General features: G+C 48.7%; 8 protein-coding genes across 8 annotated transcripts; 3 read left to right on the plus strand and 5 right to left on the minus strand.

Annotated features, from left to right (window-relative positions):
- Positions 1-630: 630 nt before the first annotated feature.
- On the minus strand, positions 631-1,420 carry N7446_010203 (NAD(P)-dependent oxidoreductase; the record flags this gene model as incomplete). Its single annotated transcript, XM_058518947.1, has 3 exons — positions 631-1,032; positions 1,100-1,323; positions 1,384-1,420. The coding sequence occupies 3 exons, from the start codon at positions 1,418-1,420 to the stop codon at positions 631-633; spliced, it is 663 nt and encodes a 220-aa protein (XP_058369735.1).
- Positions 1,421-3,529: 2,109 nt separating this feature from the next.
- On the plus strand, positions 3,530-5,235 carry N7446_010204 (FAD-binding oxidoreductase; the record flags this gene model as incomplete). The annotated part of the gene is made up of 4 exons (XM_058518948.1): positions 3,530-3,895; positions 3,945-4,639; positions 4,692-4,900; positions 4,964-5,235. 4 exons carry the CDS (start codon positions 3,530-3,532, stop codon positions 5,233-5,235), a joined length of 1,542 nt encoding a protein of 513 aa, XP_058369736.1.
- A 764-nt stretch (positions 5,236-5,999) lies between these two features.
- On the plus strand, positions 6,000-6,890 carry N7446_010205 (uncharacterized protein; the record flags this gene model as incomplete). The annotated part of the gene is made up of 1 exon (XM_058518949.1): positions 6,000-6,890. The coding sequence occupies one exon, from the start codon at positions 6,000-6,002 to the stop codon at positions 6,888-6,890; it is 891 nt and encodes a 296-aa protein (XP_058369737.1).
- Positions 6,891-7,028: 138 nt separating this feature from the next.
- On the minus strand, positions 7,029-11,648 carry N7446_010206 (uncharacterized protein). Its single transcript, XM_058518950.1, has 6 exons — positions 11,463-11,648; positions 11,182-11,370; positions 8,369-11,089; positions 8,067-8,313; positions 7,765-8,015; positions 7,029-7,715 (listed from the first exon to the last, which is right to left on the minus strand). The coding sequence occupies exons 1-6, from the start codon at positions 11,541-11,543 to the stop codon at positions 7,176-7,178; spliced, it is 4,029 nt and encodes a 1,342-aa protein (XP_058369738.1). The 5' UTR covers positions 11,544-11,648; the 3' UTR covers positions 7,029-7,175.
- A 408-nt stretch (positions 11,649-12,056) lies between these two features.
- Positions 12,057-15,715, minus strand: N7446_010207 (Sfi1 family protein). The gene is made up of 2 exons (XM_058518951.1): positions 15,512-15,715; positions 12,057-15,454 (listed from the first exon to the last, which is right to left on the minus strand). Exons 1-2 carry the CDS (start codon positions 15,573-15,575, stop codon positions 12,207-12,209), a joined length of 3,312 nt encoding a protein of 1,103 aa, XP_058369739.1. The 5' UTR covers positions 15,576-15,715; the 3' UTR covers positions 12,057-12,206.
- Positions 15,716-15,868: 153 nt separating this feature from the next.
- On the plus strand, positions 15,869-16,152 carry N7446_010208 (uncharacterized protein; the record flags this gene model as incomplete). The annotated part of the gene is made up of 2 exons (XM_058518952.1): positions 15,869-15,931; positions 15,982-16,152. 2 exons carry the CDS (start codon positions 15,869-15,871, stop codon positions 16,150-16,152), a joined length of 234 nt encoding a protein of 77 aa, XP_058369740.1.
- A 266-nt stretch (positions 16,153-16,418) lies between these two features.
- On the minus strand, positions 16,419-19,769 carry N7446_010209 (isoleucine--tRNA ligase ILS1; the record flags this gene model as incomplete). Its single annotated transcript, XM_058518953.1, has 3 exons — positions 16,419-19,223; positions 19,278-19,325; positions 19,389-19,769. The coding sequence occupies 3 exons, from the start codon at positions 19,767-19,769 to the stop codon at positions 16,419-16,421; spliced, it is 3,234 nt and encodes a 1,077-aa protein (XP_058369741.1).
- A 280-nt stretch (positions 19,770-20,049) lies between these two features.
- On the minus strand, positions 20,050-24,319 carry N7446_010210 (uncharacterized protein; the record flags this gene model as incomplete). Its single annotated transcript, XM_058518954.1, has 5 exons — positions 23,955-24,319; positions 23,847-23,897; positions 23,602-23,797; positions 20,181-23,524; positions 20,050-20,130 (listed from the first exon to the last, which is right to left on the minus strand). Exons 1-5 carry the CDS (start codon positions 24,228-24,230, stop codon positions 20,050-20,052), a joined length of 3,948 nt encoding a protein of 1,315 aa, XP_058369742.1. The 5' UTR covers positions 24,231-24,319.
- Positions 24,320-24,562: the final 243 nt, after the last annotated feature.

Raw genomic sequence — 24,562 nt, forward strand, 5'->3', positions numbered from 1 at the left:
TTTCACACACACGGAGGCTATGCTTCCGTCCCGCATAGCTATAAATTATCACCGTGACGGATGATAAGTCATATAGCAGGCTTGAAAGACAGAGCAATTGAAGACTACGTATATCTCGTTCCTGAGACCATGTAGATAAGTACATACGTAAGATTAAGGAGTAAATGCATAATATTGGATGGCATTTAACCCTCTATGCTCTTGCCAAAAAGAAATTAGAGATTAACCCTAAAAGATCTCCGGGAAGAATACCGGCGCGGCGGAGGCAAATACCAACCGGATACCGATTTTGGACTTACCGGTATTTTCATCTGGGCTCTTGATTTATTGTCTTGTTCCTAGTTTAAAACCTTCGCTAGTAACAAGTATTTATGATTAATTGGTCAATACGCATTGAAGCCACCATGAAGCCGTACAAGTTGGGAGTGTAGTTCAAGTGTGTCATTTTACTGATCGGTTTTAGCGTAAACTTTCAGAGCTTAAGTGTAAAAAGGCGACACCGTTTAGGCTGTAAAAAAAACGCATCCATAGAAAATAGAGATAGCGCACAATTGGTACGTACATTATTAAGTAGACCATTGCACAAAGGCAACAAGTAACAGGCGTATACTGTATGTCCCATCTTTATCCTCAATTCGATAATACAGGCGCCTTGCCAATCCAATCAGAGTCTTCGGATATCTGGTCAGATACCCAAGTCGCCAAACTTATCCTGGATAGGAACATTCCGTCGCTGCCAGTTCCTGTATATGTAGCAGTTACTGGTGCATCGGGGCCATTATTCAGGAAAGGGACTCGAAACAAAGTCCACTTAAGCTGCGAGGCGTCTTGAGATGTCACAAACGCACCAAGACCCTTGAACTCATCATAGGCCGACCCGCCTATGATTTTGATAAGGATGATTGACGCTTTCCACTTGAGTGCGCCTCTATCCTGTGGTGCGGGGAATGAACATGTTCCGAGCACCATTGCTCTCTTGTAGTCGTTGGCTACTAGGATCGGAAATATACGTTTCATAGCATCAGTCACAGGCTGCAATACTTAGTTAATATAAGTTCGGTCGTATTAGGAGATATAGTGGGCGTATTCGTTAACGTACAGTTCCCTTTGAATTCATAACGGGGCCTGCAAATGAGACGAAGACTGAAGCACCTGAAGTTACTGCACGCTGGAAGCTAGACATATCTTCCAGCGTACCCTGCACCACCGAGACGTTCGCATTTTCAGTTATCTCGGCAGGGAGCTTAGCTGGGTTCCGCACATAGAGAGTCAAGATATGCCCTCGCCTTAGTGCAGTTTTGCAGAATTCCATGCCCGATGGCCCTAGTACACGGTAAGAAAAATAACCACAAAAACATAATTAGCAAGAGAAAGGGAGCTTACCAGTAGCCCCGATAACCAAGATGTGTGTTCCTGCCATCTTCTAGAGACTATATAGGTGGAGGAAGCCAGAAATTATGAAAGCTGAATTGATTACCCTCTTATATCTTTCGTAGACCGGACAGAGGCGTTTCCGTGATCCGGGTTTTGGTTCCGTAGCTCCGGACAGATAGATTCGGGATGACAAATCTCGATAAATTTTAGCCCGAATGAGGTACATGGGATGACCTCATATTTGCTAGAAGCAAGGCTAAAGATAGCGAGTTCTAAATACTTTAGGTTGGCACTTCTAGTAACGTTTGCTATAACAAAAGTTATTGACTAGTCCACAATGGCTTTGCGGCAATCATAAGTAAACTTGATTCAAGCTCTCGTTGGTAGCCGATTACGGCAGTATATTACCGCCCCCTGTGCACTATGATGCCCAAACAATTTTGCCGGTAGTAAACTTGTAATTCCACTATTATTATATATCTCGAATATACAACAGGGGTCATAAATCTGTACACATTGCCATGAAGTATTGAGAAATCTTTACATGAAAGCCTCGAAGCGAGTACACTATACCGTTTCATGCATTGTTTTTGCCCTAGTTTGGCCTCTCCTTGTTTATCTCTTTTTCCGTCCATTTTTGTGTGTCTCGGTTTGGCTACTTGGTTATATAAAGGCGGGGTTAAGAACTCATGGCCTATCACTGTAGCACTGCGTACGACTTGCATGGCTGGAAGCATAATTAAGTGATTGAATTCCATCATTCAATTGACACAATCTCCCACGAAATTCCAACTCAACTTGTGTTCAAATTAGCTGATGAAAATGTACTCTCGTCGTTTAACCAGCAATTTCCACTACATGGAGATCTCAATTTTCCTCGCTTATTGCAAGTAGGTGTTCTCAAGAGCAAGTAAGATATCAACCACTCGTTCGCGGTTCGCTAGACTACTGCAGCGCAACCAAGTTGGCTCTGAAATAAGATCCATCAAATTTAGCCACAATAGCCAATCCACTAGAGCTCCCCCGTCCTTAGGGTCTAACTCAATGAACAGATGTTTGTTCCCTCGCCTTCGTCAAAATAATCTGATAACTTCCACCCGAATGCTAATAGCATTCTCCTTGTGCCATTTACATCATTCAACGAATAGTTGACAAGACAAGCCGTTTCAGCTATCATAATGGGAACCTTCACTGGAAAAGGTTGTTGAAATGAGAGAATGCACCCATTGTTTTAGTGCTTGACAAACGCACAAACGCATATCTTTCTCTTTTTGCTTGAATTATTTCTTCTTGAATCGCGCCAACGACAAGTTGGCTCTGGTAGACATCGCAGCCGTACTTCGGATCGAGAAAAGATCACGCGGTCTGACCTTATACAGTATTAATTCAATAATGCTCCTACTATAGGAGCTGGCACCTACTTGACTTATTTGAATGGTTCCTTTTGTCTTAAATAGTAGGTCTAACGTGTCAGCGACTATGGCGTAGAATGCATGAGAAGAATAACTTTTGAACGAATTTCTTCTAAAGTGTATCCAGAATAAACCCCAATGGGCTCCGCGGTTAGTACTACGCCAGAGGCAACCTAATTTTCTTCCGAAGTATATTTTAATGGCTAATGTTCATTCAAAGAGAACCTGCTCTGCCCAGTCGAAAACACACGCGTTTGAAATTATACGAACCCGAACCCGAGATGAAAGGTTTCCACTCAGCGTTCTATTGGTGGGGACTTCGCACTCGGAAGCTTAAAGTGACCTCGGGTTCGGGTCCGTATAAATGTCACTGCCTGAGTATCTGTCTGCTTGACGCTGTGTCGTTTTCAATGTATGCTTTATTACAGTGTGCTGAGCCGTGGCTTAGCACTTTTATCTCTCTGCCTAAACAAGCTCAGCCCTGTTAGAATCATGTGGAGCATGACCAGGACTCGCAAGTATCCAAAATCCCGATCCGAAACCGAGAACCTGCCGTGATCACCATAAGGACTACCGAAACAGACTCGGTTTTATGGATAACAGCATCGAGGCTCACAAGTATTGCTACCGTGGATCAGGGGGCAGAACTTTGGAAAATTGCTATATAAGGGGTTGCTTGCTACCATTTAAAGCATCAATTCTCACTCACGGATATTTATCCATTTGAATTTGTTGCGCACAATATGCATCTTGTATTTCCTATTGCTGGATTATCCCTTTCGGGCCTGGCATATGCCGGCTCGAGTTCCAGCGCGAGTGCCTCAACCACTCTGGCTAGTTCCATCGGGACCTCTTCTAGCACTCTTGAAATTCCCAATGGCGTTTCGTGTGCTTGCGCAAAGCTTGGTCATTCTATGCCTAAGCGCATGATCTTCCCAGGCTCTACAGACTATGTCATTGAGACGATCGACAAGTTTTGGGATGTTCGCGCTGACCTTTCACCGGCTTGTGTTGTGGTACCCAATACCGCCAGTGAGGTTTCGCAGGCTGTTAAAATCATTGGTTCCTGCAATGCACAATTTGCTGTTCGGGGTGGAGGTCATATGAATGTAAGCTCATCCCAAGGCCCATTTTGAATAGAGGACTGACAATAAACAGTACCCCGGGGCGAACAACATCGACGCTGGTGTTCTTATTGCCCTGTCAAATCTGAACTCTGTCAAGGTGAAGAGAGATACGGTAGACGTGGGTCCCGGTCTCACCTGGTACGACGTGTACTCAGCACTCGAGCCCTATGGCCGCGTTTGCATCGGAGGCCGTATGAAAACAATCGGGGTTCCTGGTCTTACTTTGATCGGTGGCTTCCACTACTTCAACAACAAGTACGGATACGCCATGGACAATGTTGTTAACTACGACATTATTCTCGGAAATGGCACCCAGATCACCACCAACAAGACCTCCCACAGTGACCTCTTCTGGGCTTTAAAAGGCGGTGCGAATAACTTCGGTATCGTTACGCGATTTGAACTGAAGACCTTTAATGTGCCAAAGGTTAGCACCACTATCCAGATCTTCAATGAAACCCATATCCCTGAATATCTCGCCGCTGTTTGTGAGGCTGCCAAGTTGAACGAAGAGGACCCGACCGCCGCGGGGATGATTGCTACCATCTCATACAATACAACCACCAAGATAGCTCAAGGCACTCTCCTGGGTGTTCAGGAGGGTATCAGCAACCCCCCTACCGAATTCGCCAACTTCACAAAGGTCCCTGCCATTCAACGCATCCACAATGTTACCACGATCAAGCCTTGGGCCAACCAACTTGACTCTCCAAAGCAAATGTTCCGGTATGTGAGCCCTATACCACTAGAGATACCTAGATACTCACGTTATTTATAGGGTTCAATTCTCTCACAAGACCATGAAGCCCGATGCAGATGCCCTGTACTCGATCTTCCAAGCTTGGAAGGATGCAGTGGATCAAGTCGCGGATGTCGAGGGTCTTTATCCTACCTTCGTCACCAATGTCATTTCCCCCACCTCTGTCCGTGTGGCCAAGACCAATGGTGTTGGTAATGTCTGGGGACTTGAAGAAGAGCCTCTGATCAGTAAGTCGACACAAACCCATTGAAGTGAGTTTCGTGCAGCAATAGCTAACCACAGTTCAATAGTTTGGCAATTCAGCACTGGCTGGGCCCTCGCTCAGGATGATCTCCGTATGGAAGCTTGGTCTCGTCAACTGAGCGAACACCTCCACGTTATTAACCAAGAAAAGGGCATTGCTTCCGAATTTGTCTATATGGGAGACGCTGGTGAATGGCAGGATCCCTATGCTGGTTTCCCCAAGGAGAATGTCGCTCGTATGAGGACGGTCAGATCGGCATACGATCCTAAAGGAGTGTTCTCCAGACTCAACTGGGGTGGTTTCAAGCTAGGGCTGTAAAGAGAGTCATATCCTTTCTTACGCTCAATTAGTCCTCGGACGGTGGCTGTATTCTACGACGTGTATCAAGTGATTTTCATATCGCCGTGTGCAATTTCTATAGAAATCCAAGTGGTTCATGAACATTGACTTGAGAGCTTAGCCATAAGGAATACAATACCAGTTGGGCCAATCACACAGAGTCCTAATCGAGTCATATAATCTCACTTAGCCCCTGGGTCAATTGGCTGTCAAGAACTACCAATAAAAATGCTTCAAACCGGAATGATGACCACCGGCCAACCTCATGCATGATTGCCAATTATTTTTAAACTGCCATCTCTCATCTGACCAACAAATGAAATTGCATTGTTCTTGCAGATCAAGCATTACCAAGCCATTCAGTGGCTTACAGCCGTCAACTGGAATGTGGGAGCAACACAACGCCTACATACCACACACGATCCTAGATCGGCATTATACGAACATTCTGGGATTGGAATGTGCAATCACCCAATCGATAGAAGGCATATCGAATTTATGATACTATCCCGCCACCTGGTATGGCGCCGGTGGCCCAATTTGCCTTTAGACACGTCTCACGTCCAGCATTAAGGCCATTCCAATCATTCTTCCCCGCCATCCTATTACCCTGGTGCACTAATGGAATGATAGACAATAGCCTATATAATAGGAGGTGATGAGCGTCAGGTACAATCAGATCATCAATCACACTCTGATATCCAAGCATCACTATTTACGGATATTGAAGCTCTAAAGCAACTATGCATTCCCTCACCGCATCATTCATCTCCCTCTCCTTGCTCTCGGGGTCAGTTCACGCCCAGAACGCCCAAAGCGTCGCCCGAGTCTGGACACACTTCTACCCCAACTGCCCCGGCGACGCCTTCTCCAAGCTAGACACATACGAGAACTATCAGGAAACAGCGCCATCTAAAGACATCACTGTCGGTAGCTGTGAGAGCATCTCAGTCCCCTCCTACGAGCACAGCATCGTCAGTGCCATCTCCATTGATGGCGAACTCCTCTCCCACAACCACGACCTCCCCTTCCTAGAAGGTGGCAGCGGCTGCAACATCACCGTGCACGAGGTCCCAGAATGCATCGACCCACCTCTGATCAGCAAGGAAATTCGCGACGGTGTCGAGGTCAGTGAATGTAAAGGACGCCAGTTCGCAGCATACAACCAAGTGTGGGTGAGCCTAGTGTGCGACAAAGATATCAACGGCATCGCGGATGGAGATGTGGACCCTAAGGCCAAAACGCAAGCCAAGCAAGCCAACACACAGCAGACGAATGAACCCAATGAGCCCGTGCGCGCTGAGAAACAGACCTCGATTGAGGATATCAACAACATCCAGACTCCCGGGTCAAACTCGGATTCCTGGCATTTGTCGCAGATCACGCAGAACCAGCGTGAGCCTGAGCAGGAGGGTCGTGTTAACAATGCTGGACATGCTGAGAGCCAGCAGATTGTTCATAAGATGATGGAGCTGTTGAAAAATAAGCCTTCTGTTCTTATTGATGGCAAGCACAATGGTACTCATCACTTTAATGTTACCATGCATCAGAACGGTACTGTTGCTGGCAACCGTACTGTTATCTCGCGTCGACGTCTGTCTGCCTTGCGCAAGCGCGTGGCTCGGTTCGTTTGAGTTGATTTCATTTGGTCATTTGGGTCTTTAAGCGTTCTCTTTTTGATGTTTGATGAAATTTGTCCAGAATACATACATGTATATTAGAAACCTAAAAGTCAATCCTATTTTGTGAAAGTATGTCTCCTTGAAAGTAGTGTTCAATTATTATGTATCAGTAAAAGCCTTTCCTGACTGTTCAGATTTGCTTCAAACTGCGGAACCGAACATCATCATTCAAGCGATAGAGTAAGGTATGGTCCGAGAAGATAGCAGTACTACAAGGTCGGAGACTAAACGCCTAATTTAGAACCCAAAGCTATCCAACAAAGAATTAGCATCCGGCTCATGGAACATAGTCGGCGGCGGTTTCGGCTTGGGCGTCTCTTCCTTCTTAGATTCATGCCCAGTCGCCTCGGTCCCTACAAGAACCCGGGAGTCTGAAAGTCGCACCGGCAAGTCAGCCACAACCAGGCTACTTCGCCGACGTAGCAACTTCCGATAATCAACGCCGTTCTCATTCATTTCAAGAGAAGTATTGGCGTGCATTGAGTCCCGCGTGGGCAATCCGCCTAGGAACTCCCAGTGGCGCACCAGATCTAAAGCGAGGAGATCACAGCCCATGCGGTCGTAGAGCCTGGCGTTGCGGAGGACAAACTCCCATTCCTCATGGGGTCGAACTTTTGAGGCGCCCTTGAGGGTTTGGAGAGTCTTTGCGCGGAGTTGATGGTAGAGAACGACCAAGGCGGGATCGTTAGAAAGGTAGGATTTTGATTGCAGGGTTACTCGCCCCGGGCTTTCTGGGAAGGCTGGGGTTGGTGGTAATAGGAGAGTCTCAACCGGTGACTAGAGGCATGTTAGTTTGTACTAATAGTTGGAAAACCATGCAACTTACGATCAGTGCCCGCACTGCCATATCTCGTCGTCCGAGCATCCAGAAAGCCCACGAGGCCATCCAGCGGTTTCCCTCCGATGCAGCTTCGGGTAAGACTTTCTCTTCAAGGATTTCTCGTAGAACTGGTCCTTTGTCTCCTTCATAGGCTCGCGTAATTGCGATCGCGAGCTGTAGGTCACCCATCTGGTTTATGATCACATTTGCGGCATCACGTAGGTGGTCTGCAAGAAGGAAGAAAGATGCAGCATATTCTTGATAGATGTTAGCTTTGTTTCAATTTGAGGGAAACTGGTCAAAGTTACCAAATCGTCGCTTCCCGAGCAATGCATAGGCATTCTTGAGTGCGGATGTCTTCCATCGTTGTTCTTTGAAGTCATTCGACAACAAACGCTGGGTGGCTGCTTGTTCGCGGTTCCAATGTGCGATACGCCAGAGACCCTGGAGAACATTCTTCTTCCTAAGAGCCAGGTAATACAGAGTGCAGTCGATGGGATTCCGCTCTTCTGTCTTGGTGTATTCACACCGAGCAAGGATCTCGAGTTGTACTTTCTAATTGAAGAGTCAGTTCTGGCGGCACCATGGGTATATGAAAAGAAATACTTACAACAGCGACCGGATCTGAGAGCCACATGAAAATACCGCTCTCACGAGCAGCCTTCCATGTCAGCTTCCCATTGAACTGTCGTGATACTAGATCCGTGAGGATGTCTTGGCTGCTGCTGTGATAAGCCCATACAATCTCTCGCCATGAGACTGCGTCTTTGTTGGCAACCCCTTGGGTCCGCCGCAGCATGTGCTGTCGGAAGAACAGGAGATAGCGTGCTGCATTATCGTCCATTGATCGCCTGTGCTTCTCGACCATTGCGACACATTCAATGGTATCAGCCAGACGGAATTGCTCATGGCTGGACAATTGTGGGAGAGCAATGCGTGCCAAGTTCTCGTTAAGTGCAGTCGCAGTATTTTCATCCATGACAGAGGATATTTCCTCGTCAGTGGAATCGATGTACGAGGAGCGCATTTCTTTAGACATCGCTTGTCCGGAGCCATCGTCCTCGTAGAAATACTCAACCGGTATCTCCAAGAAGCCATCTAGTTCGTCACCTTCGGTATAGAACTTCAGTTTCCGGTGCAGGTTTAACAGAATAGAATGTACTAGACTGGTCTTCCCAGCCAGGATGCACTGTGCCAGATATTGTGGATGGAACACAGGAAGCGGGCCATTAAGCCGGCTAACAACGTCGAACATATCGACGGACGGCAGTCCCCGAGACGGCATTCGAAGCTCAGAAACCAGACGGTCTCCAATATCTATATCCTTATCCCAAACAAAGAGTTGATTACCTGCGCCTATGACCAAATGGCCATTGTTCAGCCAGCAGGAGTCTCCAATGGGATGGGGTGTGAGATCCCGGATCCAGATCTCCCGGACCTGAGTCCACGAAGGTCGGGAATCTAAATAATCGTAACGAAGTTGTGACAGAAGAACAACCTTGTGTGGGAATCCCACGGCCAAGATGGACTGTTTGTGAGGTGTCGAGGTCCAGTCAAGATCCCGAATGATATCATGTGAAGCGAACCGTTCCTCAAATTCCAACTGGGCATTGTTGGTATCCCAAATGGTAAGACGGGTCCGATCCTCGTCTACCAAAGCTGCCTTGCGAATGGAGCTTCCACTGGCCAGAGAGGGGTTCGTGATGCCAGTGTCAACTGTGGATTGCAGCAGCCATTCGGCCTTTGCATTTGCAGAGTCAACCTTGGCGGTCCATGTACGCACAACACCACTATATGTATATGAGAGAGCGATGTCGGCAGAAAAAGAATCGAGGAAGCCATATTGTTTCGTTTTGGGACCGGCTGGGTCGACGGGAAGAATGTATGCAATGTCTTCTTTCAATCCCATGTCAAATTTGCAGAACTCCCGTAGGTGATAGCCAGCATCATGTCCAAATTCGCTCTGACTGTCTTTGGTGGGCCATCTGATTTCCCAAGCGATGCCATGCATATCTGCCCAGATAGTCGCTACATAAGCAACGCCCGCAGTGGTCTCAGTGCTGGGGATTGGGAGCACACAGAGCGGCTTGCCGGCCTGGGTAAATGGCAATGAAGCCAATTTCTTTGCATGATATGAACTGTAATCCCACAGGGAAATGCCATTATGGTGGAGATTGACAAGAAGACCGGTGTTCTCCAACACACATGTGCGGTGGATATGCTCGTCAGAGAGCACCACGCTTTTATGGGCCAATCTTGTTCCACCATCATGGCGCCGCTGTTTCCACACCATTGCTTTGTTTTCGTTGGTACGCGACACAAGTGTATCTCCAACGGCGTTTCTGACAATCTTCTTGACCGGAGCCGTGTGGCCGGACCATGACCCTGTCTGTATGATTCGTTTTGTTCGAGGTGCAGGGTCAAAGAGGACATCAACATGGGAATCATACCACTCAATCCGGCCGTCAAAGTGATGAACCAGAACGCTTAATGTGTCATCTGATGATGTATTTTGGAATGCATGGATTTGAGCATAGTCCTCTTGCAACGACCTATCAGTTGCAAATCCAAACTCCAACCCCTCCACGTGGAGAATATTGAAGACGCTCAACTTGGTCTTTGCTTTAGAACCAACATCTTCCAAGGCCCAGGCAGACATATGGCCCTGACCGTCAATCACGACACAGATCTCCGGCGCCTTGTTGGCAACCTCGATGATATGTTCCAATGCATGGTTTTCTTTATTCCCTGCGGTCCTCTGAACGGCACGCTCAGTTGCGGCGCAAAAGTCGCGGCCGTCCAAGATAAACCCATATCGCCGTTGTGGTCCCTGTTCCTCATCTAGGGTATGTCTAGGTTGAACCGACTCACTCATATCAATCGCAGCCCAGAACTGTAGCGGAGATAGCGCATGGTGGTCCGTCACCGCCCATACCCGGATCTTGTTGTCGGCGCAAAATGTGTATAGAACATTATCCATAGATTGCTCAGGGTGTCGCGGCATTCGCCAGTGTATCCCAGTAACGACATTCGGGTGCGGGAGATACGAGACCTCAAACCGGACCTCGTCCGCACCAAACGCGAGCCGCCTCCATATCTTGGCCAAGCGGTCGTATTTGCCTATTGTAACAATCAAAGCTGAATCTGGCGAGAATTGCGCGAATTTCACTGGAGTCGCAAGCTGGCGCTTCCATACTAGGCGCGGTTCGTCATTCAGAAACCAGAGGGCGAGCCTGGAGTTGCCCACCAGGAGCTCGTTCGGAGAACCCCAGGATAGCGTGTAGATCGGTTCGTTGTCATCGCCGGCGCGAAACGTATAAAGGAGAGACCACTAAATATAGCCATGTGTCAACATATATTTTCGTCCTTCTTGCGCGCCTCTATTTCGCAAAGTCAAGCTTCGGGATTGAATTGTATGCGCACCTTTAAAGCCTCGCCCTGGATGCCGTACGGCTGGTACACGAACACGTCGGGGCCCCCACAAACAGCAATCTTCCCCGACGTCTCTTCAAAAGCTACAGCTTCAAGAGAATCGGTATCGTCGACGTAAATGGTTTGTAGAAGCTTCTGCGGACCGCCGAGGATGACCAGCGCGTGGCCAGAGATGTATGCCTAGAACGCGCGCGGGTAAAGGTCAGCGACAGAGGATTTTAACCGGGCACTGGAGCTGGAGTAAGATATTTTCAGTTTGGAGGAGCACATACAACAACACGAAGACCATCCCACAGCACCGTGCTGAACGACTGGAGCTTCGCTGGGGGTCTCCCCGGCAGTACCGCTCGCATAGAGGCGGTTGGTTCGGAGGCTGGACGCTCGTTGCGCTTGGAGTCACGTTACACCATTGCCAGGTTCGATTTTTGTATTTCCTGAGAGGAGCAGGAGGCGCGAGGAGGGAGCGGAATGAAGGTAGTTGATGATGGGGGAGGTCTAGATACGCGGAGGCGGGAGAGTTGTCAATTACGCTTCCGCTCCACTCGGTGTGACGAATGACCCTCGATAGCCTCATTTCGGGCAAGGGGACGCCCCTGATGTCCATTATATCGGTGGTTGGTTTGTTGTTTGTTTGATATAAGTATTTTAGTCTAGGTTAAAGTTCTCGCGAACTTCAAAGCATAGCTACAGAGCTACTTGATAAGGAGCAATTAAGTTAATCAGTAAGTTACTCACATCGAACGACACGGTTGGCTAACATATGCCATTGTACGAAGTCTACGGGGTTTTATAGCTGCAATTTTCAAGCTCATACAATTAACGTTAAAGTCACGTTCATTCATGTCAAAGTACATTGTATACCAAAACCCCAAAATCCCTGAACTCGCTATATGTTGCGCCGGTTGATGCATAGAATGAAACAACTATCAACAAGACACGAAGAGGAAAGCTATAATCATCGCTGATGTACAGGAGGTTGAAGCAGCTGGAAAAAGTTCATATGCCAATCGAGAACGTCAAGGTCGTCGATTCGCTGATCGGCGACCATCTGTCGGAGACTCAGGAGGTTCCTCGTCCACGAAGCGGACGCTGGTTCCTACGGAGGTTCGCCGACCAGTGCGTGGCCGGATGGAGGATGCGATTTGGCCTGTTGTGGTACCGGCGCGAAGGAGCCGACTTGCGAAAGGGGTGCGTAAGGGGGTGGCGGGGGTGGTGGACATCTGTGCCAGTGCTCGCGCTCGCGCGGCTCGTTTAGAAGGTGATGTAGTGAAACTCGGGGTTGCGAGGGGAGTGGCGGAGACCGGCTCCTGGGAGGTGTTCGTAAAGTCGCTGAGTTTGAAGGGTGTTTCGGCTTCGTCTTGATACCAGGGGTCGAATAGCGCTGAGCCAGCGTCATCTACTTGCCCGAAATTTGAGACTCGTGCAGGTGTCAGGGTTGGACCGGGAGTCATAGGCGGACCAGCAGAGTCTCGAGCCTCTAGCTTCATTCTGGCGTTGTCCACCCAGTTACGGAACATGTTTCTGGAATGCTTTCTGAGATTTCTTTCACGCATAGCTTCGGCAGTCTCGGTGGTACTGCTGATCTGGAAGATGCGAAGACTCATCTTGCGAAGGGAAGCAGCCGACTGTTTCAGGACATGCAATCGGAGGACATTGTCTGCTTGATCTTCCATCTCACGGCGAATGACGAAGGTTTCGTACATTTGCATTAGCTGGCCGAAGGCAACTTGTCTGAAATAAGAATCGTCGGCATCCTGGACGTCCTGTATCCTCTTGGTGGTCTTCTCATGCCATTGGACAAATATCTCAGATGTATCCGTCAGCAACTTGTCACGATCAACATCACTGGCCTGTTGCTCCATCTCAAGGATGTTCCGCGTTCTTGAGGCCCAGACAGCCAACGCCTTGGAGGCGAGATTGACTTTGATTTTCCGTCGAACTTTTGCGTACGACTCTTGTCGCCTTCGTTTGCCGGAATCCACCTTGGCCTGATGCCATTGCTTCATTGTCCTCTTCACCAAGAAGTAGTATCGGGCATCATTAGCCCATCCTTCCATCTTGAGCACCTGTTTATGCTTGGATTGCCAAATTGCAAGAGACTCGGCTGCCAGCCGCGGAGCATAGAACTCAGATGCCACATACTCTCGCTCGCGCTGAAGCTGCACTTGATCCCGCCAAATGGCGAGTTTGGACCGCACCAAGTCTTCAGTACGGTGATCTTCATGAACTTCTGCATGGAACAGCAAGCGAGTGTATGTGCCTCGGGTATTTGTTACAAATCGAGAAAACACTTCCCGCTTGATGCGTTGCTCGCGTATTCTCCGCATCAGCTCGAACCTCTCCAGCAGAATCCACTTGTACATGGCTTCCATCTTGAGCCGCTCATCGATTCGAGCACGGAGGGCCAAGCAACGAAGCGTGTCGTTCCAAGACGTCCATGCATTATGCTGAACACGAATACGGTCCATTTCTTCAGCTTGTTTCGTCATTTGAGCCTTTGTCATCCACTGTGAGAGAGCATTTCGCACAATCCTAGTATCAACCATCTCTGATACACGAGAAGCAGCTGGGGCCAGCCGAGACTGAATTCTCCATTCATCGAACGTGTCTTTAAGGGCATGCTGACGTCGAGAATTTTGAACCTCCTGCTCTGCAAAAGCAATGGTCTTTGAGTGATGAGACCATATCTGGAGGACATACATAAGAGATGACCGTCTGTTGTGTAGGTCTATTTCGTGGACACGCTCTCGATTGGTTCGGAAATTTCGAAGCCAAGCAAGAAGTGACCGTCTTTTTAGTCGATAGTCGGATAATTCCAGAACACGGCGATCGCAGAAACACCACCACCAGTGCCAGAATGACGCTTTTTGCATCTTTGCTTGCCGAGAAGCAACAGCTTGGGCCTCTGCCGCCTTCAGATCCTGGAGTTTCTTCCGCCATGTGTTGAAAGGCCTCCGCAAGGCAAAGCGTTGGGCTTTCAACTCGTTGACTGCAGTGATCTCACGCCATGCGTTAAAATACTTGACTCCAAGGACATGTCTTCTGGCAGCAGAAGTACGAGCTACTTCATCCGAGGTAAATTGAGCCCAGTGACTGAACGCTTTCGTCATCAAATATAGATCGCGCGCACGGCTGGCACGCTCTTCAAGGTGTTTGAAAAACCGTTCCGTTTGAGCCGAGTGACGTTTATCTTGAATGATTCCCAGCCATGGTTCAAAAGCTTGTCGGGTAAGAAGACCTCGGTCATAATTGATTGCGATTGTTTCTCTAGCTTGACGCGTTTGTCTTGCCTGGAAGGCCTTTTTCAACCATAATGTCAAGATTCGACGGCAAATCGACCGTTGTCGGTACATATTGAAAGTTGATGCGTCCCGAAGTAGATCTGAGAGTTGTGGACGGTAAATATATTCCGGCGGAGCCTCTTCCTTTTCGAATGAATCGTGTTCTGGGCCTTCGGATAGAATTGACTGCGCATCCTCGGACTCAGTGGCTGATGAATCAGGCGAGGGAGCGCGTTGTTGATATGAACTTAAACGTGAACGTGAAGCTTCAGCTAATCTCTTTGAACGATCGCGAGCGACTGCTGACCTTGCCACCACCCCGTTGGTTAATCCATTGGTTAACGGGGCTTCTTCCTTGACTGGGTCTTTGTTTTCGATCCCGTCGAATCTACTTAACAACCGACGACCAACATCCAAGAACTGGCTAATCAGTTGTGTCCGATCTGGCGACTTATTAAGGCCGGAATGGACATTGGGCGTAGGTGACAGTTTGGGCTTCTGAAACTCGGGCTTGCCAACTTCAAGTCGCGACATTGACGAGCGAGAGCTTGGACGATTGATGAAACTCCTTTGTGTAACATCCTCGCCAATGTCAACTGTGGTATTGAACGAGGCGCGTCGTTTCGGAGTAGGTAGTGGTACACCGTTCGTAATGGGAGACTCGCTGGGAATATTATCCACCGTATAATTGCCGTAGCCATCTGTGGAATCATCGCCATCACTGAAATTGAACTGAATCGCGATGTTCATCTGTTGAAGCAAATTCTCGAATTTGTCGTAAAGGGTCTTCCCGGGCACGTCTTTGTTTCCCATCTTGAACAGGAAGCGCAAGCAGACATGGCCTGGGTCTGCATCGACGCCATATTTCTTGCCATGTTCCTCAATGGCTTCATCGTATGCTTCAAAAAGCGCGCGGAAAGGGAGTAGGTCGACCGAGGGCTTCTTCTCTGCGTCAGAGATAACCTGGTAGAGAAAGCCGACATCTAAGTGGACGCTATTAGGTTCACGTCACGGGTAATAGGTGTTGCATCAAATCCTACCTTCGTCTGAAAGAGACGAGTTCTCTTCGGTCACGGCTCGGCGCTGAGAGGATATCGGAGGCATCGAAATTCGCGATCTTAAGGCGCGCTTGTCGCATCTGGGTCATAGAGGCGTACCAAATAAATCATCGCGAAAACGGGATATGCAGAGAAAAGACATGCGCAAGCAGAGCTTGTCTGCGATCAGCAAATGCGCAAGAAAAGAAATAGAGTCATTAATCTGAGTCTTGGCCGAGTTGTTTTGGTTGGTCGCGACAGAAACATGCGGCGCGGTCACGTGCTCATATACGTATTAGGTAACATTCCTGGATTCTCCTTCACTTCATTCCAAGCTCAAGCGCCATCAATACACACAAGATGCCTGCAAAGACTCGTCCCGTGGAGAAGATTGCCAAAGCTTCTGCTCAATGTTCCGCAGAGGTTTGTATCCCGTGGCCGACCTTTTTGTATTGCAGATCTAACTGAGACAGGTTGCGGCATACGGCAAGTGTGTCGTCACGGATTACAACTCAGTGCACAAAGATATGTGCGCCAAAGAGTTTATGAGACTGAAGAACTGCTATCTGGTAAGTGATTTGATCAAGCATTGTGAGTGCCAACTTGCTGACCATCTTCTACAGGCGGCCTCCAAAAAGGGCTAAGCGGAAGGTCTCGATATTATGTACAATAAAGCGTTTAAGGGTTTTATGATTTCGGTTCCACTGGCGCATATGAGCAGGCCTTATAAATTATACTATCCTGAATTTCACTACTAATGCATTGGATGCGAGTTTTATATTTATAGGAAGAATTTGAAATCTCATGAGTATATTTTCATTCGTAAAGCAGTGAAAAGGGAAATGTAAACTGTAGACTTCTATCTGCATATGCTCTTTTGGTAATTTCGACATAGACCAAGCTTGGTGCTCTAGAGCTTGAGAAGACGCAACAAGAATGTGGCATTCTGGACTTCCTGTTCTTCTTGCGAGATGGTGCCTTCGGTATCCGCGCTCGGAACCTTACCGTCGGCGAAGGCACTCTGCTCAACTGGACGGCGCAGAACCTTCTCTATAGCCTGAGCCTGGGACTTGAAAGCCTCGCCGAGACCAATGCTGTCGGGATCCGAAAGGACGGTGTACTCCATCTTCACATCATCGGTGGGAAGCAAACCGGCCTTCTTGCGAAGACGCTGGACACGGTTGATGATCTCACGACCCAGACCCTGGTGAGCCAGTTCAGGGTACAGGTTGATATCAAGGATGGTCAACACGTCAGCATCAGTGTTGGTCTCCATGCCCTTTGAGCCGTCATCCTCCTTGATTCCACGCTTCACAACGAGGTCACCCTCGACGAGCTCAATACCGTCGACCAGGATCTTCTTGTTGGCAAGGTAGCCCTTCACATCATCACTAGAGAGCGAAGGCAAGGCCTTCTTAACCTTCTGAACGTCCTTCTTGAGCTTCTTACCCAGAGTGGGCCAGTCGGCGTTGACACTGTACTCGACGTTGTACTTGGCCTCGTCGGAGGACAGAACAAGCTCGAGAACGTTGAGTTCCTCCAAAATGTATCCCTCAAGCGACTTAACATCTTCCAGATACTCCGGGTCCTTGTTGATGACGACAAGGGTCTTCAGAGGGGTCTTCAGACCAATAGCCCGACGCTCACGAGAGATGCGGCCAAGGTCGATAACCTTCTGCATACGGGAAACTCTACGCTCAACAACCTCATCGAAAAGCTCCTGGCGGACCTCGGGGAATGGAAGGAAGTGGACACAGCGGCTGTCCTCAGCGCGGAGCGCCTCGGGGATGTGAGGAAGAAGACGCTGGTAGATGTTGTCGGTGATGAAGGGAGTGAAAGGAGCAAGTCCTCTGATCAGGGTGTAGACGACCTCGAAAAGAGTGTTGAGGGCGTGCAAAGTATCATCAACACCGTTCTCACCCTTGAGACGCTTGCGGTTGAAACGGATGTACCAGTTTGTAGTGTTCTCGATCAGCTCGAGAAGACGGGGCACAACAGTGTACAGACGGTAACCAGCCATCTCCTGGTTGACGAAGATCAAAAGACTTTGACAGCTGGCGAGAATCCAACGATCCATGACATTGGTATTGGTGGCCTCCAACTTAGGATCAAACATGAAGTCGATGCGGGAGGTCTTCTTTAAGAGAGCCACCTGGCCTTCGAAGAACTTGTAGCTGTTCCACAAGGGAAGCAACACCTTTCCAACGATCTCCTTGACACCAGACTCCTTGAAACGAAGAGGCTCGGCACGGACGACCGGAGAGTTGATCAAGTAGAGACGAAGCGCATCAGAGCCATAACGGTCCATAATCAGAGTAGGATCCGGATAATTCTTAAGTCTCTTCGACATCTTCTTACCATCCTCAGCAAGGACGATTCCATTAACCACACAGTTCTTGAAAGGAAGCTTGCCGAACAGATGAGTACCAAGAACAGTGAGAGTGTAGAACCAGCCTCGAGTTTGATCTAATCCTTCAGCAACGAAGTCGCCAGGGAAACCATTCTCGAACTGTTCCTTGTTCTCAAAGGGATAGTGCTGAGAAGCGTAGGGCATGCTACCGGACTCGAACCAACAGTCGAAAACCTCCTCGACACGCTTGAGCATACCTCTTCCTTCCTTGCTCGGAATCAAAATGTGATCGACCTTATCACGATGAAGGTCGGTGATTTCACCAGTGTATCCACTGAGTTCCTTCAACTGCTCAATGCTACCAATGGCAACCACTTCTTTGTAATCCTCCGACACCCAGAGAGGCAGAGGCGTACCCCAGAAACGGCTACGTGAAATGTTCCAATCGTGTGCATTTTGAATCCAGCTCGCAAATCTCCGGTCCTTGACGAAAGAGGGAGTCCAGTGAGACTCTGAGATTCCCTTGAGCATGTCAGGAATGATAGGACCAATGCGAACAAACCACGAGGGGACGGCCCGATAGATAAGGGGTGTATCACTTCTCCAGCAGAACGGGTACGAGTGAGTGATTTGGCTGTCAACAAGAACGCGGCCGTTGGCCTTCAGATGCTTGATAATTCCCTTATCCGCGGCTTTCACGCCTTGACCCACGAAGTCTCTGACTTCAGGTGTAAAGCAACCCTGGGCATCGAGAGGGTTTGGCGCTTGGCGCTTCTCGTCGGTCACACCGTGCTCCTGAGCAACCCGGTAATCATCCTCACCGAAAGATGGAGCTTGGTGTACGATTCCGGTACCGTCCTCATTGGTGACATATTCATCATTCAGGACTCGGAAACCAAAGTCCTTAAACTCCTCGTAGAAGTAATCGAAGAGAGGGTGGTACTTCCATCCCTTCATGTCAGAGCCCTTGAAGCGGTCGACAATCTTGAACTTTGCCTTTTTAGGGTCCTTGTAGATCGTTCTGAGCAAGCCTTCCAGCAGAATATAGTTCTTCTTTGTAGCCTCATCGTAGATCTTGACGTACTCGTAAGTGGGGTTAACACACAGTCCAGTGTGGGAGGGGAGAGTCCATGGAGTGGTGGTCCATGCAAGCAGACAAGTCTCAGGGTCATCCAGAAGAGGGAAAGTTACGACAATGGCGGGGTCCTGCACATCCTTGTAGTTTTGTTGCGCTTCGAAGTTGCTCAGAGGGGTGTTGAGAGCAGTGGAGTATGGCATGACACGGTAGCCACGGTAGACAAGGCCCTTATCGAAGAGCTCCTTGAAAACCCACCAGACGGATTCCATGAAGGAGGGGTTCATAGTCTAAGTTAAAGACAATTAGCAAGTTACACCAACGGCCGGCCATATAGATGGTACCTTGTAGTCATTGTCAAAGTCGATCCAACGACCCAGACGTTCAATGGTCTATTTCGAGTGTTAATTCTAATGCTGGGAAAGGCAATTTGTGAATCCATTCTGGGACTTTACCTGACGCCATTCAGAGGCAAATTTCATAACAATTGCTCTGCATTCCTCGTTGTACTTCTCGATTCCGATCTTCTGAACTGCCTCCAGACCGGACATGCCGAGCTTCTTATCGATCTCATATTCGATAGGGACACCGTGGGTATCCCAGCCAAATCGTCGCTCGACGTAATGACCCTTCATAGCCCAGTATCTGGGAATGATATCCTTGATAGTAGAGGCGAGAAGGTGGCCATAGTGAGGCAGACCGGTTGCGAAGGGAGGACCATCGAAGAAGGTATAAGGTTCACGGCCCTTGGAGAGTTCGACCTGCCGTTGGAAGGCATTGATCTCTCTCCACCGGTTGAGGACGAGCTCCTCCTCGGCAGGAAAATCGATCGACATGGTGGGATGGTTTGCGATTTTCCCGAAGATGTAGAGTGAAGATTATCCAAAAAAGTGACTCACCCCGCCATTGATTTTTTGCCAGTGCGCGCCCTTATGCCCTCCCCTCCTTGTTTACCGCCTTCCCTAAAAGGCATATTGGTGAAGTATACGAGGGAGTAGATGAGTCAATGGGAGAATTTACAGATGACTCGAATAATAATTTCCCATGGTGATACAGCCATCCCTGAAGGAAGTTACTCTCGATTGCGCAGCTATATACTCAGTAGACATTCCTCTATCACTCATCGTCCTCTTCGTCCTCGTCCTCGTCATCGTCCTCAGCCTCTGAGACTTCTTCTCCAAGCTCCTTGAGTCGGTTCTGTGTATTGTTAGTGGTTTTGTTCCACAAATTTTATTCATTAAACGTACCTTGTCTTGGGTTCTCTTTGCCTCTAGGTCTCCGAAGACAATTAGAAGGTCTTCCAGTTCAGATTGGGCGGTTTGACGAGACTCCTCTTTCTCTTTCGCTTCCGCCCTTGCCTTTTCAAGCTGAGCCTGGACTGCCTTGAGAGCGTCAGCAGCACTGCGAGCCTGAGACTCGGCCTCCTTGGCCTTGTCTTCAGCTTCTTTGGCCCGAGTTTCCAGCGCAGAGGTTTTAGTTGAGGTGTCTTCTTGGGCTGTTTGAAGGTCCTTGCTGGACTTCTGGGACTTGGCAAGATCTGACTCAAGGGATGCGACTGTTTTCTTCAAAGCAGCGATCTCAGTCTCATGCTCCTTTTGGGCTGTAGCGAGGTTTGACTCTAGAATCCCAACCGTGTCACTATGACCAGTAGCCGAGTTCTCGTGGTCTTTTCTGGCAGTGGAAAGATCCGACTCCAAGGATTCAAGCTTTTTCTTATAGTCATTAACTTCCTTCTCGTGTTCCTTCTTGGATGCTGCCAATAAAGTCTCCAGGCTCTGGATCTTCTTCTCTAGATCGATGACCTGTCCACCTTGGGTACCCTTGGTGTTTTCTAGGCCCTGGATCTTCTTTTCGAGATCGGCAACTTGACCTTCAGCAGATTTTCTGGCGCTTTCTAGGTCCTGGATCTTCTTTTCGAGATCGGTGACCTGACCGTCGTGGGTCCCCTTCGTGCTTTCTAACTCTTGGAGCTTGTTTTTAAGGTCGGTGACTTCCTTATCGTGAGACTTTTTGATGCTTTCCAGATCCTGGATCTTCTTATTGAGGCCAGTCACTTCTCCATCGGAAGATTTGTTGGTGCTCTCTAAGTGCTGGATCTTGTTCTTGAGTTCGGTGACTTCTTTTTCGTGAGATTTCTTGGTACTTTCCAGATCTTGGATCTTCTTCTTGAAGTCGGAAACTTGGTCATCGTGAGATTTCTTAGTGCTCTCCAGATTCTGGATCTTCTTCTCAAGGTCGGCGACTTGACTACCATGAGATTTCTTGGTACTCTCTAGATCCTGGATCTGCTTCTGGAGATCGGCAACTTGGCTATCAGAAGATTTCTTGTTGTTTTCCAGATCTTGGATCTTCTTCTGGAGATCCGTCACGTGGTCGCCGTGACTTTTCTTCAAGATTTCGAGGTTTTCAAAGTGCTTTTCGAGTTCGGTTACCTGGCTACCGTGGGCTTCCTCCGACTGGCTGATAGTGCTTTCCAACTCTTGGATCTTTTTGTTAAGATCCGCAACCTGTCCATAATGAGATCTGTTTGTGTCTTCCAAGTCTTGAATTTTCTTTTCAAGATCGGCACCCTGTGCCTTGTATGACTCCCTGGACTGGGTGATGACATTTTCCAACTCTTGGGCTCTGTTCTTGAAATTGGCAACCTCTGCCATATGTTGTTCCTGGATTCGAGAGAGCTCTACCTCCAAGCCACGAATGGTTTTCTGCAGACCAGCAACTTCGCGCTCATGATGCTCTCTCACTTCTTTGGCGTGGTGACTCTTTCTTTCGGACTCAGCAGAAACCTCCTTGAGTTGACGGTCGATCGCGCGGAGCTGGTCACCGTGTTGCTTCAATAAATCATTTTGGGCATGCTTGTGCTGCTCTTCTAGCCTTGACAATTGGTGCGACAACTCCTGTGCATGACTGTATTGTAGCGATTGTTGGGCCTGCTGGGCCCTCGTCAACTCGATAGCGCCGGATTCCTTGGTTTTTCGGTGATCCTGATGTTCTTGATCAAGCTTTCGTTGGATGCTGACAAGATCAGACTCCAGCTTTTGGAGGGTTTGGGTCCGATCTTCGAGCTCTGCGCGCAAAGAATCCACAAGCTCACGTGAGACACCCTTCTCGACGCCGTTGGCAACGACAGAAATCTCAAATCCTGGTTCACGATCAATAGCCCGAAGCAAACGGCTGAAGTTATCCTTGAGGAACTCAATGAAAGAGCGATCAAAGAATACCTCAGGTAATCCACCCTCAAGCTGACCACCTGAGGTTTGTGGTAGCACTTCAAAGTCGCGGACCAATTCACATTCTCGAAGCCTCGTGATCTTGTCGATGTATTGTTCTCTCCCGAGTTGCTCAACAAGCAACTTGTGAAGCGTGATGCGAGGGATGGGAGAGTCTTTAGTAGAGAACTCATAGATGACACCCAATAGGACAGTGCAAAGACCAGGTACCAATTTACTGGGGACCCGCTGGTGTTTGATCTCCTGCAACAGGGTTTGGATACTGCTGCCCTCTCCAAGGAGATCGTTGACGACATCCGGGTCTTCGAAAAGCCAACCACAGAGCAACATCAGGTAGCCAACTGTGATTCTTTCATCATCGCCGCGTTGCAAACCAGTAATTAGGTTCCCGACCACAGACTGAACACTGGTGACAACTTCTTCGCCACTGTCAGCATCGCCCTCGGTAACACTCATAGCTAGTGCCTTCGCCTTTCCGTCGTCAAAGATCAGGTGGAACATCAAAACAGATGCCATCCACACTTGGTATGGATCGGCATTTCCTCGCGATTCCGGCGCAGTGAGCAGCACAGAGAGGATGTTTGGGATCTTGTCCTGGCCACTAGTATGTCCTTCGATTGCTCGCCTGAGAACATGCATGCGAATTCCAGAATGATGGGCAAAGAATGCCTTCATACATTCACAAGCAGCTAGCCGTGCATCCAAAAGGCTGTTGGGGGCAGGCTCAAGGCTGAGCTTTAGGAAAGCTTCGATGACGTTGATGCGCAGTGGTTCATGTGCATCACCATTGGCGACCTGATCGTCACGGGTGTAAGAGCCCCATAGGACTTCGATGTCACCGAATCTTTCTTGCAATGGCGAGTTACCGCGAATAAGATCAGCACAAGTTGCCAATGCCTTTGATGTGACGTTGACACTGAATCTTTGGCCAAATGCTATACTGAGTACTTGTTCTGTCACACCATTCTGCCAAAATGCAGTCTGATTGATGGGTGTGCTCATGCCACCACGAATCAAAAACAGCTGAATGATGGCCAGGAGACCCCAGACGTTCTTATCTCGGTGGAGCTGAGTCATTTGAGGGACGGGCTCGTCGCCCTCTGGCTCCTGTTGGCATTCATGAAGAAGTGCTGTCACTCTTTTTATAGAGCCCGTCTCACGGAAAAACGATTGGTTTGAGACATTAAATCTCAGCAGGTGAGCCAGCAAGGAAAGGCAATCTTCAACGACTTCAGTTCCAAGACTCAATGCACCCTCTGCTTCGATGAGAGAAAAGAGTATCTCGAACGCATTCTCGAAAGCCACAAGCTTCTGCAATTCCTCCGATGCGGGGGTCAGGGCGATAAGCAGGACAAGTGCCTCTATAGAATGGAGAAAACAAATGGTCAGCTTCAACCATCTCAATCCCGAGTAATTTCAGACATCGACCACGGCATACCGTTGCGGACCGGCTCTCTCGCATCTGCGAGCGTACTGACGAGCTTGGAAATACCCAATGGCGCTGTGAAAATGCATTCTTGTGTTCGTTCAGGTCGTGCGCTGCAAATGTGTGACATCAACTGGAGAGAATACAGGCGGGAGTAGAACTCTCGGGCTTCGAGAAGGTCGAGTAGGGTAGTAATATTATCTTGTCGCTTTGGCCGTGTTAGCTCATAATGCAATGGCCGGGGTGGCTTTGCATACCTGAGTGAATTCATCTGCCAGCCACAGGGCGATTTCATCCGACGCTTCAGGCTAAAAATAGCTGTCAGTAACTCGGTGGGCATAATTGTTCGAGTGTGAGTTGCCTACACTGGATTCATCAGGCGTAAATAGCATCAAAAGGGTCTCAAGGACCACCTTGATGGTGTCAACATCCTCGCTGTCATTGCGTAGACTGCTGATCAGTGATCGCAGACCACCAGAGGCCACCGAAGCAGGATAAAGCTTTGCAAAGCTTCTGAGTCCTTGAATTGCTGCCCGTCTATCTTCAAGCAATGTAGCACTTTGTAGTCTACTGCTTAACACGTCAATTGTGTCCGTAGCCGTTTGTTTGGCCGGAGCTTGCGACTCAAGGATTCGGAACATCGCAGCTGATTTGCAATATCATGGTCATCGCCGACAGAGGGCGTATGAGTAGATAGTCATCGAAGGGAGATCAAGAGGAGGAAGTCGAGGGAGTTAGTAGAGAAAGCTGTCTTCTGTCCTACTGAAGGGGGCTGGCTAAGGCCGATCTTGGGCCGAGCAGAATCGCCGACCGCCCGGAATTTATCTTTTCGTCGGCCAAGCTTTGCTTTCATCACTTACACGCTGCACCGCGATTTTTACTGCGGTTGCACTCTGCTTTTATCTTTACTTCTGCCCCGGTGGAAGTAGAAGGGCTCAGAAGTGAAAACTTTGGGACTATTCTGTCTCAAGCC

Source organism: Penicillium canescens (assembly GCF_028828765.1).
Source record: "Penicillium canescens strain IBT 15451 chromosome Unknown utg000006l_segment0_segment0, whole genome shotgun sequence".
Classification (NCBI taxonomy): domain Eukaryota; kingdom Fungi; phylum Ascomycota; class Eurotiomycetes; order Eurotiales; family Aspergillaceae; genus Penicillium; species Penicillium canescens.